At 39.7% G+C, this 16,407-nt stretch overlaps 2 protein-coding genes across 2 annotated transcripts in view; both read right to left on the bottom strand.

Moving 5' to 3' along the window:
* The window catches only part of LOC135479478 (E3 ubiquitin-protein ligase XIAP-like), a 60,035-nt gene extending 52,660 nt beyond the window's left edge, over window positions 1-7,375 (bottom strand). Inside the window, exons 1-2 of the mRNA XM_064759339.1 lie at window positions 7,304-7,375; window positions 1,211-1,301 (exon numbers count right to left, since the gene is read on the bottom strand). The gene's annotated coding sequence lies outside the window, so the exon portion shown is untranslated. The remainder of the gene's footprint in view (window positions 1-1,210; window positions 1,302-7,303) is intronic.
* A 2,646-nt stretch (window positions 7,376-10,021) lies between these two features.
* Window positions 10,022-10,552, bottom strand: LOC135462971 (neuroglobin-like). Its single transcript, XM_064740296.1, has one exon. It carries the CDS (start codon window positions 10,550-10,552, stop codon window positions 10,022-10,024), a length of 531 nt encoding a protein of 176 aa, XP_064596366.1.
* Between the last annotated feature and the right edge of the window lie 5,855 nt (window positions 10,553-16,407).

The raw sequence follows: 16,407 nt of genomic DNA, 5'->3' as shown, positions 1-16,407 counted from the left end.
CAAACCGTTAAGCCAGTGTTTCTGTCCGTCCTATTCATTTCAAACTTGGTACATGACTTCAAGTTTCCCGTAAATCCAATTTGGACAAAATTATTATGGTTTTAGACTATGACAGTTTCCCGCAATTTTTTTTTTTACTAAAAAAGGGGTTCATCGTGTTGATGTGAAACTTGCTACATGGATTCACCATAAAGAGTTTCAGGTCAAGTTCGAGTTTCGAACTCTTAAGTTTGGATAAAATAATGTTCGCTTGTGTCCAAAATTGGGCAGTTATGTCAAATACAGCCATAGTACAGCATAATATACCTGTCATGAATCAATACCACCCACCAAGACCGACACCCCAAATGTGTTCTGTTGAAACTCAAACAGAAAACAATGAGAGTGTACAAACCGATAGTCTTGCGCCTGATGTACTCGCGAACATAGTTGCTTTCTTCATCGAGATTTTGTTTCATTGCTGTAAAATACCTAAGAATTCTGACATAATCAGATATCTTTCGGAGTGTGCTCAGCGTCACCTTGGCACGGATATAATTGACTCCGCTGAGTTAACGAATATGTTAAAGTACAGAAAAAAGCTCGAAATAATGGATTATAAGGTACGAGTTAAACATCTTCTGATTGGTCTTCTTTGTATAATTATGGGTTTCAATCTCCTTCATCAGAATATACAGTCCTTATATTCACATGGTCAAGAACTTAAATTTTTTCTGTCATCGCTTACAGATAAATCAGATGTTGTTTGCTTACAGGAGATCTTTTTAAAACCCCATCTAGACTTCACATACCCTGACTATGGAATATTCCGTGCTGATAGAGTCAATCGTGCTGGAGGAGGATTGGTATCGTTTATTAGGAATTCTTTGTCTTTTACAGAAGTTGTGCAACCTATTCTGCAGTCAATTGAATGTCAGTATTACAAAATTGCATTGTGTGAGGAACGTTTTGTGAACATTGTAAATCTTTACAATCACTGCAATAAGATTGAACCACGTGACCTGAGCAAAGTACTTGAGTCATTGGACGGTTCAGTAATATTATGCGGAGATTTTAACGCTCATAACGAACTATAGGGAAATGACAACACAGATATTAATGGCAGTACAGTTGCTGAGTTTATAGATGAAAATAATCTAGTTCTCCTAAATGATGGTTCCGGTACTGGACTTGATATCCGTACTGGCAAAGTATCGGCACTTGATCTTACCATCTGTACTGCAGATCTATATCCTGCCTTCACTTGGAACGTGGACAATGTCTCCCCTTGTTACCGCATTGCAGCTCTGGAGTAGGCCTCCCTAAATGGAAATTGAAGAACTGGTACAAATATTGTAAGGAATGTGAGACGAGCTTTTTTGAAACTACTTTTGACAATGATATTGATACTTTTAATTCAAACGTTGTAGATGCTATCAATTTTGCAGCTAAGAAATCTATTCCTCAGTGGAACCCTAGTCTAGGAAAGACACCAGTTCCATGGTGGAACGAGGAATGCAGCTCAGCTATAAGGGACAGGAACCGGACAAAGTATAGGGCATGTCGTACGCGTCTCTGTGAAGATATCATGAATATAAACGTTGTAAGGCTGTTGCACAGTGTGTTTTTAAGCAAAGGTAGAAAGCCCATTGGCGTAAATATAGCTCAAATCTCACCAATGGTACTTCTTTTAAGACCGTATGATCCCAGGTGAAAGCAGTCAGCGGAAATCGTACGCACTAAACTATTCCTACGCTGAGTACTGATATCACATGCTCCGTTACAGACAAAGAAAAATACAATGTTTTAGTAGATAACTTTGCATATATATCAAGTTCGGATAACTACGATCTGGAATTTCGGGAACACAAGGAAAACATGGAAAACTCCAATTCTATTGAAAATGTATTATTTGATGATTTGACAATAAATGAAGAGTTTTCGCCCCCTGAGAAAACAAGCTCCTTCAGCTAAGAAGAACTCTCTGCCGGAGAAGACAATATAAGTTACTCAATGATTAAGAACTTGCCAGATAAATGTTCGAACGTTTTGTTAGTTCTGTACAATTCTGTGTGGAATAAAATGTATCTCCCCTTAGCATGGAAGAGGGCAACAGTAGTACCAACTGCCAAACCTGGAAAAAAACGCATCGCTCCCGTCATCATACCGACCAATTTCACTGACGTTTTGTCTTTGTAAAATCTTGGAGACTAAGGTGAATTCCATGTTGGTTTGGTTTCTGATTAAAAACAACATTTATTCGCCCACCCAAAGCGGATTTCGAGCAAACAGAAGCACCACTGATCATATTGTCACGCTTGAATCAACCATTCTTAGATCCTTTGCCAATAAAGAGTCCGTCTTTGCAGTTTTCTTGGACATCGAGAAAGCTTATGATATGCTATGGAAACACGGCCTGTTGATGAAGATGAGAGACCTTGGTTTTGGTGGTAACTTATTTGGTTGGGTTAAAAGTTTTGTGTCTGACCGGCTAATTCAGGTACGTATTGGCAGAACCTATTCCCATCCTGTTCTTCTTGGTGTTCTTACGGTTCCCTGGTGCCCCAGGGAAGCGTAATATCACCGACTCTCTTCAACATCGCCATAAAAGAGAGTCTTTTAGTGTACGAGCGAAATGTATGTACGACACAATGCAGATCGCCGGCATTCAAATCTGGTACAATTTTATTCCTGCGTTCCCTCCATGGAAGTTACGTCTACCGAATATTTCACAAGCGTTACACAGAGAAGTGAAAAAGCCAGATAACTCAGAGTTTGTCTCCCTTTTCTCTAGGGATTATATTGCCAGAACGTGGAGCCACTATCTACAGGCTTTTACAGATGCCTCAAAGTGCCCGGATACTGACAAAACCGGCTGTGCATTTTGTGTCCCAGAAATTCACCATAGTAAGGCGTTTAGACTTACAGATGCAGTATGGATATTTACTGCTGAATTGAATGGGATTCTGGATTTTCTAGCAGATTTTAAGCCAGCAAGAGCCGTTATATATATATATATATATATATATATATATATATATATTATTTATATATATATATATATATATATATATATATTACTCATTTTAAATGTACAAATATTTGCTAATAAAGACACTCTTAGGTACTGATTTTTCTCTTGTTCGCTACTTAACAGCTTTATACATGTAAGATCTTGTTCCCAGCATCAATTTATCCATATATCCTATATAAAGACCTCTGTGGACATTCATATCCCATGAAAATAACATGAAGTTTGAAACTGCAGTTGGAATATAACAGAACGTAGAAAGTCAAGAAGGCGTTTTATTATTTCTTTCCTATGTAAATTCTCCTCTAGGGGATTTGTCCCTATTTCTTCATATACATATATACAGTACCAGATCATTTCGCTGATCAGTTGATTCGTTGATTGAGTTGTACATTTTCGCGTACATGTATACATGTATATATATATATATATATATATATATATATATATATATATATTCTGTCGATATTAAATTATCTGCTCGCTACTGAAATATAACATGCATGGAGATAAACAACAAAATGGTGATGTTCTAACCTGCACTGGTGTGGTATCATTGGGGAAAACTCACACTTGGGGAAGGTAAACACGATTGAACAGCTGCTTAAAAAGCAAATAATGACGTCATCAAAAACACGGCTCCACCTGTATTGGATGAGTAAAGCCTTGACTATGCATGGCTCATACACGTTGGCATTTCGCCTCTGGACTGTTTTATATAGGCCTATATACATGTACATGTAGTGAATGTTCAAGCGTAACATTCAGTTAAACACCTGTATGTACATATCCACAATGGAAATTTTATTTGCACATATAAAATCTCCTGCATCCATTATTGTATAAATGACCGTCGTCCTACAAGAGAAAGATAAATCCGGCACTGGTCAATAGATAACTAAAACTTTTCTTTGCGGTTTAACCGATAGTCGTCCTACATAACAAGCACTGAAGACCAAATTTCCGACAGAATATAGCTGTTCATCTAACAGCTTTTAACATGTAGCCACTATGCTATACACCCCCACCACTATGCAGTAAGCTGCACACAGATCAAGAACATGCAACGCGGGTAGATTCTTTGGTAGGCTAATGCTTGAAGTGGTCCTCTGTACTGCCGGCCTTCACATATTTGACAAGTACATGTTCAGATAACTCCATCATGTTTCAAATTGGAGCTCGCTCAAACGTTGGTTTGGGGCCATCCTTGGCCCAACATGTTGAACATTCCGAGTAGAAAGACCTTCAGGTATATTCAAGGCTATCCTGTAACTGGTACCAGATGTAACTACCCGTAATTTTGAAATGTTTCACTAAAGTCAAGGTTGCTTCTGTAACGAAGCCAAAGAGAATCGCCCACGTTCTTGTATGCTGGTGTGATATATCGCCAGTTGCAGTCAAAGGGACGCAACTTCATAGGCTGTTGCATGGCGAGTATTTGTTTGATGTTTATTCCTTTCTAAATACACAGTTTTTTGTAGCACCTTTCATTTATGCAATGATCACGAATCCAAAGGTCAGTTTTATGGGTGAAAGAAATCAAACAATAGCCAGAATGGAATTACCGCATGTCGCCAGGCACTAACACGTACGTGTACTGACTTTCTTTCACTTTCTATGCGATATAAGAGACGAACCCAGGAAGGACTGTCTTCCTAAAAACAAGGCCTGTAAGCTAGGCCTAATACGCCTTGGCCTATTTCATACGTAATTGAATGGTTTCAGCGGCGTGGACAGAGGTAATCTTTAACCCTTGACTATCTGGAGTCCGAGAATTACGGCCATCGGCCACTGCAAAAAGAACGGGTTCTTTTTCCATTCATTTCCCACGATTATACGAACAATAGAGATTTACCCAAAACATACTTGTTCCTGGACAAGAGTGTCTGGTTTCGTGGCATTGGTGAAAATTTTAGTGCTCCGATCACAAAATTATCTGTTTAAAACCTAACGGACTATAGGAACAGAACGATCTCAAAATCCGGTTAAACTTTCAAGTCGTAGGAGGAGATTGCCGTTGAGATCGTCCTGTTCATACGTGTACAATATTTTGTGCTTTGACGTAAATGTCATGTATACATGTATAGCTCTTCATTGTATACCTATGTGTGTAAAACACAATATTTCATACTTGCCTAACTTGTACATGTGTGTCCCAAAGGCCTATGTCAGACATCACGCCTTGAATACGCACCGTCACTGTACATGCACATCCCAGTTGTTAAACACTAAATGCGTAGGTGCAGTTTTACTAGCTCTCTCTCTCCGGCAAGTAATAGCAGGAAACTAACGTTGTATAAACATTAAAGGTAGTCTATATTGGTAGACCTAGTCAGAACTACATGCATACATGTCTTACGCATGACGGGATATCCTGACGGGATTGTAGAAATCACCCAGAGACACCAGCTTTTAGATGAGGAGCAGATAACCTGATGGGATATATGTAGAAATCACCCCCAGAGACACCAGATTCGAGGTGAGGAGCAAAGAACATGGCGGGATACATATAGAAATCACCAGAAGACACCAGCTTCGAGGTGAGGAGCAGAGAACCTGACGGGTTACATGTAGAAATCACCCAGAGACACCAGCTTTTAGGCGAGGAGCAGAGAACCTGACGGGATACATGTAGAAATCACCCAGAGACACCACCTTCGAGATGAGGAGCAGAGAACCTGGCGGTATACATGTAGAAATTACCAGGAGACACAACCTTCGAGGTGAGGAGCATAGAACATGGCGGGATACATGTAAAAATCACAAAGGGATACCAGTTTCGAATTTTCGAGGACCTGAAAAGATAGAGATAGGCGTACAATGTGGCCAGGAAACACCAGCTTTTATCGAGCTGAGAACCTCACGGGACAGAAGTACAATGACCCGGAGACACCATCTCCGAGCTGACATGCATGATGGGATTGGCACATAATGAACCGGAGACACCATCTCCGAGCTGACATGCATGATGGGATTGGCACATAATGAACCGGAGACACCATCTCCGAGCTGACATGCATAATGGGATTGGCACATAAAGAACCGGAGACACCATCTCCGAGCTGACCAGCATGATGGGATTGAACTGAGAACTCGGTATACACGAAAAGAGAAACACAAACAGACCTCTGAACTGAGAACTGAATACACTGAGACACGCTTTATATATGTGGCTTAACCTTGCCAAGTTTATGTATACGCACATATGCGTACACATACATGAATGTCATATCTATATTTCATTCTGTAGGTCACTAAGGACAGTTAGCAGACGTGGCATATTTGCAACGTATTGGGAGTGTAACATATAGGCTTATACATGTCCAGATGTATACCCTATAACGCTGATTGCCATCCTAACTGATTAAAGATTGTCACGAATTGATAAAGAAATGCTATGTATAACAGAATTGGCTTAGTTTTAATAAACATGAGTTAATAATTTGTTGGGTTTAAAGTGAAGACATATTGTAATCCACCTAATGAGATCTACGGCGTACATTCAGACACATATTGCTTACGGGTACATGTAGCCTACTTGTTCATGTAGGCCTGGGTTAGGTCAATCAATACATTTTCAATAGCAATCTTCATGAGTATTTCTATATTGATTGACAGAGGCATTACTTATGGATAACAATTCCTGGATTTATTGTGTTGGTGACGTTTCGCTGTAGGTTCTTACGTCGTTATCAAACCATATGAACATACAGAGATACAAGACAACATATATACAGTAAGAGAGTGAGTGGTGTCAAAAACAGGCAACAATGTAACATAGATAGTAACTTCAGTGTTAATAATGGCTTCAGGGTTTAAGGCGGTCACTGTCTAATCTGATGAGGTCATTGTAGGCGCTCGGTAGGTGGTACCCGCTGTCTCGGTTAAGCTGAGGATTGTGTCGTCGGATCATGATGACTTCCAGCAGTTTCCTTCTTTTATAGTCTGACTGGTTGTTTTGTAGGGTATGAACTGTGTTCCATTGGAGTTGGTGTTCTGGATGGGCTCTGATGTGGTCACTGAGAGCTGATTTTCCATCTAATTTTTCTACTGAGGCCTTGTGCTCTGCAATTCTGATATTGAGTGGTCTACCGGTTTCTCCAATGTATTACTGTTGACAATCACAATTAATGCAGTACACAGATCCTTTGGGTTCTTCCCTATGGGTTGTGTCACCAACACAATAAATCCAGGAATTGTTATCCATAAGTAATGCCTCTGTCAATCTATACCATTCCCAATTCCTAAATGCCTCTGAAAGAAGGTATTTCTACATTGCTGACATATACTTACCGTCTTTAAGCCGTTCACAAACGCTACAAGAACGTCTTCCGACAGTTTCGACAGTCTGAGCTGTCCAACGTGTATTGAATTTCTTTCACTTTCTATTCGATATGACCTGGCCCGATAGCACGGCTGGTAGAGCGTCCGCGTCGGGAGGGGTAAGTTCCACGCTTGGCGTTCAGCATGAAGATTGACTGGTTGACCCGTATCAGTATAAAGCCTCGGGCAGGGAGCCTAACTTGCCTTCTCAGTGAAGCAGCACTAGATAAAGAGCTGTGGAAATCCGTTGTATACTCTTCACAGCGCATAGTCTCAACCTTTGTCTTTATCAGTACCTTATGCACATGCATTCTCTTTATCTTGAGTGTGTACAATATGATTCTAACCAAAACCTAAAACAATTGTGTTGATTAATGCTGATTAAACAGTTCCGCGGGTGGACACTGCGACGATAAACACGTCTGCTTGTGTCTCACAGGCACCCAAAGCTTAAGGTTACCCGATGGTGGCAGTGATGTAAAGCGAAAGGTAGAGAGCGACACATTCGCTGTAAGGAGTATGTTTCTGCTCTTGTTTAAACGAGTTGTCTCCCTTGAAATGCCTTCTGTCACTCTTGATTCTTTTGATCTCCATGATCCCACCCTCCGAGGCTTAGTTGGTTAGCGCGCCAGCGCAGCGTAATGACCCAGGAGCCTCTCACCCATGTGGTCGCAGTGAGTTCAAGTCCAGCTTATGCGGGCTTCCTCTCCGGCCGTAAGTAGGAGGGTCTGACAGCAATTTGCGGATGGTCGTGGGTTTCGTTCGGGCTCTGTTCGGTTTCCTCCCACCACAATGCTGGCCGCCGTCGTATAAGTCGAAATATTCTTGAGTACGGCGTAAAACACCAAACAAATAAATAAATAAATTAATTTTTAAACGGGGTCGGTAAACCCCTTGCCTAATATCCAGCTTTTGTTTTATATACAGCTTCCCACACACATCTATAAAATGAGACCCTTGGTTTCCATCGAAGCAATTCTACTTACTTGCTAGGAAGCCTTTCCAGATATGTATTATAGGGGTCTACTTATACAAAACCATTTATTGTTCGAGTCGTTTACAAATTGTCATTCCTGGTAGGTTAAGGACAGAGTCGCTTATGAGCGTACAGCATGGGTGTTTCAGAATAACACACAACTTTTATTTTTTTTATATTTCAGGGCGACTGAAGAGTTTATTTACTTATTTATTTAATTGGTTTTATGCAATACTCAAGAATGTTTCACCTATACACGACGGCGGCCAGCTTTATGGTGGGAGAAAACAGGAACCGTCAGCAGGTTGTTTCAAGACCTTCCCACGTGCGACTGAAGAGTTTCAGAATTCCGTTTAAATATTTCATACATTCAGGTTTGTTTTAGTATACTGCCGCCTTTTCATCACAGACTGCATGTTCTTTGTCATCAGACGCTCGACATATCAGAGAACCGCCGTCCAAACACGTAATACAAAATATAAATACCGGGACTCTTATGACAGTTAGTTATTGATTATTGGTTTCGATTTTCAACACAAATATATGCGACTTAATAACCAACAACTTTAGTAGCAAAATATGAGACACAGTTTATATATTTTGAGAGTAAATTTTAAGAAATTAAACGATACCACAATGTTTTGATACAATATATATTCATTTTGTATTTTTCAAACTACGAAAGAGGAACTCATCAATCCGTCAACATGCTATGAAAAATCACATATCTTCATACAGAACACTGCAGGGTGAAGAAGAGCAGCGGTTGTCGCAAGAGACTTTCTGATTCGTGTATGTCTCCTTCCCTCCGACTTGATCATGCAAATGTCCAACGAATGTGTAAACAGTGCCCGAAAAAAGCACGGTGTAAATTGTTTGAAACGAAGTGCACGTTTAATTCCCTCAGTGATAAAATATTCACGTATTCTGGGGTGTTTAATATGTTATCTTTCCCACCTAAAGTAATTTGTGAGCAAATTGGTTACGTTGTACTGAAAAAAAAAAACAATCGCCGTTTCGCCGTCGACCCGAATCGTCACTGGACGGGAAAAGATGACCTATTAGTCTGTTAAAGGTGAAACTAACAGAAAAAGTACATAAAATTCAGATGAAACAGTGCCAAAAGTTACCTGTAAATGTGGTCTTAAATATTTTTTTTTAATTTTTCTTTAAAGAGAAAAAGACACTTGAAAATAATTTTTGTGTGGTGGGTATTTGGGTTAACCTTTGGTACATATATTGCCTTTACGTGAGAATGTTATAAATGAAAATCTAACACATGTTTAATAAATATATTTGCATTAGAATTTGGTCTTTCCAGCTAACAAATGGGTTCAGTTTTGAACATATTTGGATTTTGATGATATTTATACTTTTCATACAGTCGTAGATAATATTATACTTAAGATTACATACATGTGTTTGGATATAAACAACAAATTTACATTCAAATAAAGTAATTAGACATTCTTGGCATCTTAATTTAGAACATTATTACACAAAGACGATAAATACTAAGAGGTGGCCCCAAATACCCACCATTTAAAAATATTTTTAAGTACCCTTTTCTCCTGAAAGAAAAAAATTTTAAAAAATATTGAAGACTGTATCTGCAAATAAGTTTTCAAGTTCTTTCCTCTGATTTTCGCATCATTTTTTTGTTTTCTTCACCTTTAAAGAACGGAATGAATTTTAAAATATATTCAGTTGCCTCATACATCATCAACAGTCATGCCAGCCTCGTCGAGGGCCAAGAAAAAGCCTTCCTTCAGAGTGCCCATTATGAAGTCAAACACCGTCTTCCACGCTTCTTTCGCGAAGTCTGTGAATTTTTCTTTTAGTTCCTGTTGCCATACATACATCATCGATTCGGTGAAAGCATTGAAATAGTCCGGACGGAATCCTTTAAAATGAATATGCTGTCTACCGAGCCCAATAAGCAAAGGCCGCAAGGCTTCGTCCAGATCGTCAATGTTATCCACTGCAGCTCCGACGGCCTGCATGAAACGGGAAGCGTGCCCTTTAAATGTCGGATGGTGCAGCAACTCTTCACCCTCGGCATCACGACACGGGAATAGCTGTTTGACATGTGGGTACAGCTGAAAAATCCGCAGAAAGACCTCCGAGCCGTGCCCTGCCATGTCGTTTGATAAGAGTTTCCACGTTTTCTTCACCACATGCTTCTGCTCATCACTGATCTGCAGATTTGAATGATGGTTTTTGGCGTTCCCGGGACCACGCATCTGTATAGTGCGCAGTGCAACAGACGTTGCACAACCCATTACAGCGGTCTGAAAGACAAAAAAAAAAAAAAGCAGAAAACAAATCGAAGTATAATTGATGAAACAACAGAAATGTCCACTAATCGTTGAAGCGTTAGAAAGTGGCAATATATATGCATGAACATATGTAATTATCCAGTATTTTGTTGAAAAATAACAAAGGGTATAGGTAAAGAAATTATTCGTGGTGTCAATACAATATCTGGACATGTATCAGTACTTCAGATACTTGATGGTGAGAGAATGGGCACTTGGCCTAGTTTGTAGGGAATCCCTACATTGGAGATGTTGACTATATGCCACGCTTATCAGTGGCCAATTATCTGTGAATAGCAATCAATAGATTGGCCGTATGTCATCATTATTTCCACCATCAAAGATCGCCTCAAGCTATTTCCATCCTGCAGTGGCGATTGATCTTTGACGCACCTTCAGGATGCTCCACCAATTCCGATCGGCTTTTTTTTATACTTGTGCACTTCTTGCCTGCTGAGTACTGAATGTGCGAAGATAGATGATTACCAGCAGGTTTCTCAACAACATATACATATAAAGCCTTTATATATGGTGATCAGTCTCGTCATTAAATGACTGGATAGCGAGAGTTATGCGTGTGATGAATTAAATCAGGAATAAGACATGTCATAAAAATCCTTACAAACGCTAGGCCTAATAACTTAGCACAAAACCAAGAATTCAGAGCTACATGTGTAGATAAAAGATTTGCGAAATAAAAATCGTGAGCACCGATTATATCGGACTGGAGATTATCAGAGTTTTGAAAGCATTTGTAGCTCTATATATACGTGTGCATCATAGGGTTGGTTTCTGGTAAGAAGTAGCATATACAAGAATATGGCCAATCGCCTCATACAGGTTTGTAAGGAGTCACACTAGGAAGCAAGAGTTCGATTTGAGCACTGTATTAGTCATTGGCTGAGAGTAATAATGCTTGCAAATCAGAAGAAAATTGATTTCCTTTTAATAAGACCTTGACGCTGAAAATGCCTGCTGAGAACATTTATACTAGCACATTTGCATGTATCCATGTTTGAACGTTATATACCGTTTGTTTGTAAAAATACCAGATTGACCTAAAATCTGTACCTGTACCAGTGCTCTTCCATAACAATGTCTTTGAGAATTTTCACGCTGATATGTGCGCTATTTTTTCTGCCTCCGATTATCCAGTTTTGCCTATACGACGGTATGGCTTCTAAATGAACATATCCGTTTAATAATTGTCAAAAAAGCCAAATGTGAAAAAAAGATAATTATCCTTACACATTTTGGATTTTTGTATTCTGTAAGGAAAAAAATATAGCAGAAGAACTGTAATCAAGTTCTTAAAGGCTAACAAAACTGGATACTGGGAATTTTGAGATAGTAAGATCAAATTGCTTTTGCCAGAAAACCCCCAAAAACCGTCCTTCCCGCAGAAAAATCTATGGTCTATACATTTGTTGGACATTACTTAGACTCATAGGCATATTTCTAAATACAGCACCTAATGCACATGTACCATAAAGCCCCGTCCAGACTATCCACTGCTCTTGTTGACTCAACAGCAAGTTGAATGCTGCTGAGGTAAGTTGAGTGTCCGTCCACACTACAAAATCAGATAGGTCAACATTGTCCAAGGCTGTTGTTGTGTGTTGAGCTGTATTTTTTAACCAAACTATCGATAGAGAAATTTCCATCTTTCTCTCCAATGCATTAGACACAATGATTTTCTGTTGTCCCTGTCTTTGTGATCTTTAGAGAGAGCATTGTACAAGCAAGGGTATTTTTCATACTCCTGTATCTACGAAACTGTCTCATCGACAGACCAGTTTCTCTTTTTTGCCTTTGGTGACTTTGGTGACTCTTGTTGACTCAACTTCAAGTTAACTCTTGTTGAGCCAACAAAAGTTGAGTAATGTTGGATAGTCTGAACGGGGCTTAAGGTATCTGACTGTAAAAAAAACATGCACAGCTGTATTAAGTAGAATGGCGAGAACCATATTCGGCTAATGCGGTTAAAAAAACATTGTTCTTAATTGATTTAGCCTCCCCGATTAACAATATATTTCGTCAGTGGTGTTATATATATTGTAATGGCAATAATCTTAACACGTGGTTGGTGTCTTGTACGTTGTATTGGCAAGACTTTCCCCATGGGGTTGGTGTTTATACATTGTATTGGCAATAACGTCCCACTTGGTTGGTGTGTTATACATTGCACTGGCAATACTCTTCCCACGTGGTTGGGTTTTTATACATAGTACTGACAATACTCTCCCCACGTGGTTGGTGTTTTATACATTGTATTCACAATACTCTCCCCACGTGGTTGATGTTTTATACATTGTACTGGCTATACTCTCTGCACGTGGTTGGTATTTTATACATTGTATGGCCAATACTATCTCCACGTGGTTGGTATCTTATAGATTGTATTAGCAATACTCTTCCCACTTGGTTGGTGTTTTGTACTTTGTATTGGCAATTCTCTCCCCACGTGTTTGGTGTTTTATACATTGTATTGGCAATACTCTCCCCACGTAATTGTTGTCATATACATTGGTATTTTCACATATATCCTGACAGCTTTAATTATTGTAAAGACGTTGTGATTTGCAATTGCCAATTTTCCCTGCATTTGGAGACAATATTCGTGGAAAAACAACGCCGCACGATGGCATATCCCAGTTTGTTTTTTGTGTGGACTGGAACACAAAGAAACGATGACAACGTATTGCCATCAACCTCAACATCATCATTATGAATATCAATGTTGTGACCATCACCATGGCCAACCGATCTCCGGGACCATTTTCACAAAAATGTCGTACATGTACGATAATCGCACATATAAGACAATGACATGGTTTTAGTGACATACAAATATCGCACGACAAATGTACAATGGAAAAATGTCATACGCCGCTTTGTGAAACTGGGCCCACATGCTCTTGTTTCCGCTCAATTTAACAGCCACGTAACCAAACCAATGAACTTTTCTCCGAACGATCAAATTTCATGATACGTTTATACCACACATGTACCCTATGTATCTATATATCCATAAACTTACCTTAGTATTACTCCTTGTGTCTTCGATCTGTATCTGAGGTGCCTCGTTTCCTGCACAATGCAGTCATCCCGTATTCCTCCGCCGGCCAGAGTGAAGAGATTTTAGTGTTAGATCATGCAGTCTATTATCATAACTGTATATATGGTTAATAGATAACCTTCAAGACACCAACAGGCACCGCGAGCTCCTGGCTCCATATACACAACACCATTGACGCGAATCAGAAACCAACCCAATCAATACACATCTAGGACTTTTTACTGATGAAACTCCAACCTGTATACATATATGCACGTGTGCTGGACTGTTAGAAGCGATGCCCAGCATCTATACGAACATATAATCTACACACATATACATGTACATGTACTAGGGACATGGAGTTCAAATTGTGGATAAGCTTACATAGAAATATGAATGAGAAACGCCTTTGAGCGTAATCTATTATGCCATGTCGCCCGAAGCACGTGGTTTTATCGCTGAAGTGCATATACGTCTGATTAACTCAACGTGTTCACCTTTGCCTTTATAGGCACACATAAAAGGCGAAGGAGTGCGGTAACGTCAAATATGAACAATATGAAGTAAAATCGTTTTCATCTTCAGCTCAGTAAAAACGTTAATGGTGTCGTCTGAATATCTGTTATAAAACCTATAATTACGGCTGTCGGCGTTGACTATAGCTGGAGCGGTTTGTATGCAGACATGATCTATTTTGCTGTTTTCTTTCTCGTTAAGTTTAGGTTTTTGCTGCGAATCAGAAGCTCTAAAAGTAGGTCGTTCTGTCTGTTGATGACTTAAACAGATGATCGGATGGACTGATCGATATGCGTATGCCAATCTACCAACCGACCGACCGGCCGACTGACCGTTCCATTCACCAAATGGATGTCCGTCCACCAGATCGTCCAACCGACCGACCGTCGAACTGACACACCTATACTGTCTGAGAGACGGACGCACGGACGGATGGACGACCGGACCGATCAACCTAAAGACGGAAAACAAGTTCTCCTTGCTAGTATATAGTTTACAGAGCATGTTCTGGACAACGCTATTTTTGGCGTCTACAACGCTGCGAGTACTACGATGGCTTGAAAACGCACTGGGTCTTGTATAACATGCACTAATTTAGTCACCCATGTTCTCAAACGAATCTGTAATAAACATTTTCAATAAAAATGTCCTTCGAATTGTTTTCTGGATTTTTGATATCTCTTCCTCTCACGAGCTTAATTGGCGTTTTCCGCGCTGAATTTTTTAGCCTATATAGTTCATGTTGGTAACAGATATAAAATAAGCCTTGGGAAATGAGTATGCGCCTTTGTGAAGTACCGGCAGGCCTACGGGCAGGCATTTCCATGTTGTCGCCTCAAGATCCCGAGAGGCCCAGAGATATGGCACCCATAATGTCAATATAATCAAGAATATATAGATGCAAATACACGTACAAGTCTACGTATACATGGGTGTCTTGTTTATGATTTCTGATTGCCTTGATGAATATTTTACCTATATGATCAAGGGTAGGTTTATCAGCCTATAAATTATTAGTAGGCGATTGAGCCCGGGGCTATGAGAGGTACACAACGGCAATTAGAAGACAGCCTTTCCACACGCGGTAAATGGCAGGTTTCACGGCAAGTGGCGAAAAAACAGAATGTGCGAGCTGACTAAATGTTTGCATAGTCTTTCGAAATTTATTCATTTACTTATTTCATTGGTCTTTTACGCCTTGTACTCAAAAATATATCACTCATAGTGGGGGAAACGCAGACAGATTCCGGGGAAAACCCACGACCATATCTGCATGTTGCTGGGAGACCTTCCAACATGTACGTCCGATCGAAGAAACTGAACTTGAACTCACAGCGACCACATTAGCGAGAGCGTCTTGGACCAGTGCGCAGTGTTGTCAGGCTAACCACCTCGGCCCCCTAAATACTAATAGTACAACAATATACATGACAAAAACTTAAACTGTAAAATCGTTTCAGGGCATAGTTTGTTCTTATTAAACACCCTTTAAATACTGAATTCACTTTTATTTTCTTCGGAAGTGCCTTTATAAGTATAGGCCTACATAAAATATATTTACATGATTGTGTTTATGCCATGCTCATTTTTCACTTTGCTTTAAAATTCATGTAAAATTACAATATCAACATACTTCCGTAATCCCATTCTTAGAAGAACATATGTTTATATGCACTGTGTGCGCATCACAACATCTACAAACTGATAGATTCATAGAGGCATTAGATTCACAGACCCTCCGCTAGGTCCAAGTGGACATCCAAATTTCGATTTTTTCTTTTGTAATAGAAGCCATTAGAAAGAAATGTTTGTGAGCATTATATGTTTGTTAGAAAAGATATCTGGAAAAGTTGTGATCAGACTTGCTAATTATGTAACTTGCCAAAGGTCCGTGGGCAATGCCGTCCACTACGGTAACCTTCACCCACAGGTGTAAGTAAAAACTAAGTATGGCTTCAAACAACAAGCAGCTATCAATCAAATCGTCAAACGCCAGCTTCACCTATTTAAATATGCATCTTCAAGACTATCTGTATCAAAGCCATTTGGGGGAATACAGTTCACGTAATGCGGAATCCAGTTCATGCAATGCAGAATCCAGTTCACGCAATGCGGAATACAGTTCACGCAATGCGGAATCCAGTTCCCGAAATGCGGGATACAGTTCACGTAATGCGGAATCCAGTTCAAGTGATGTGGAATC

Source organism: Liolophura sinensis, chromosome 1 (genome assembly GCF_032854445.1).
Source record: "Liolophura sinensis isolate JHLJ2023 chromosome 1, CUHK_Ljap_v2, whole genome shotgun sequence".
Lineage (NCBI taxonomy): Eukaryota > Metazoa > Mollusca > Polyplacophora > Chitonida > Chitonidae > Liolophura > Liolophura sinensis.
This window is presented reverse-complemented; position numbering and strand designations above follow the sequence as displayed.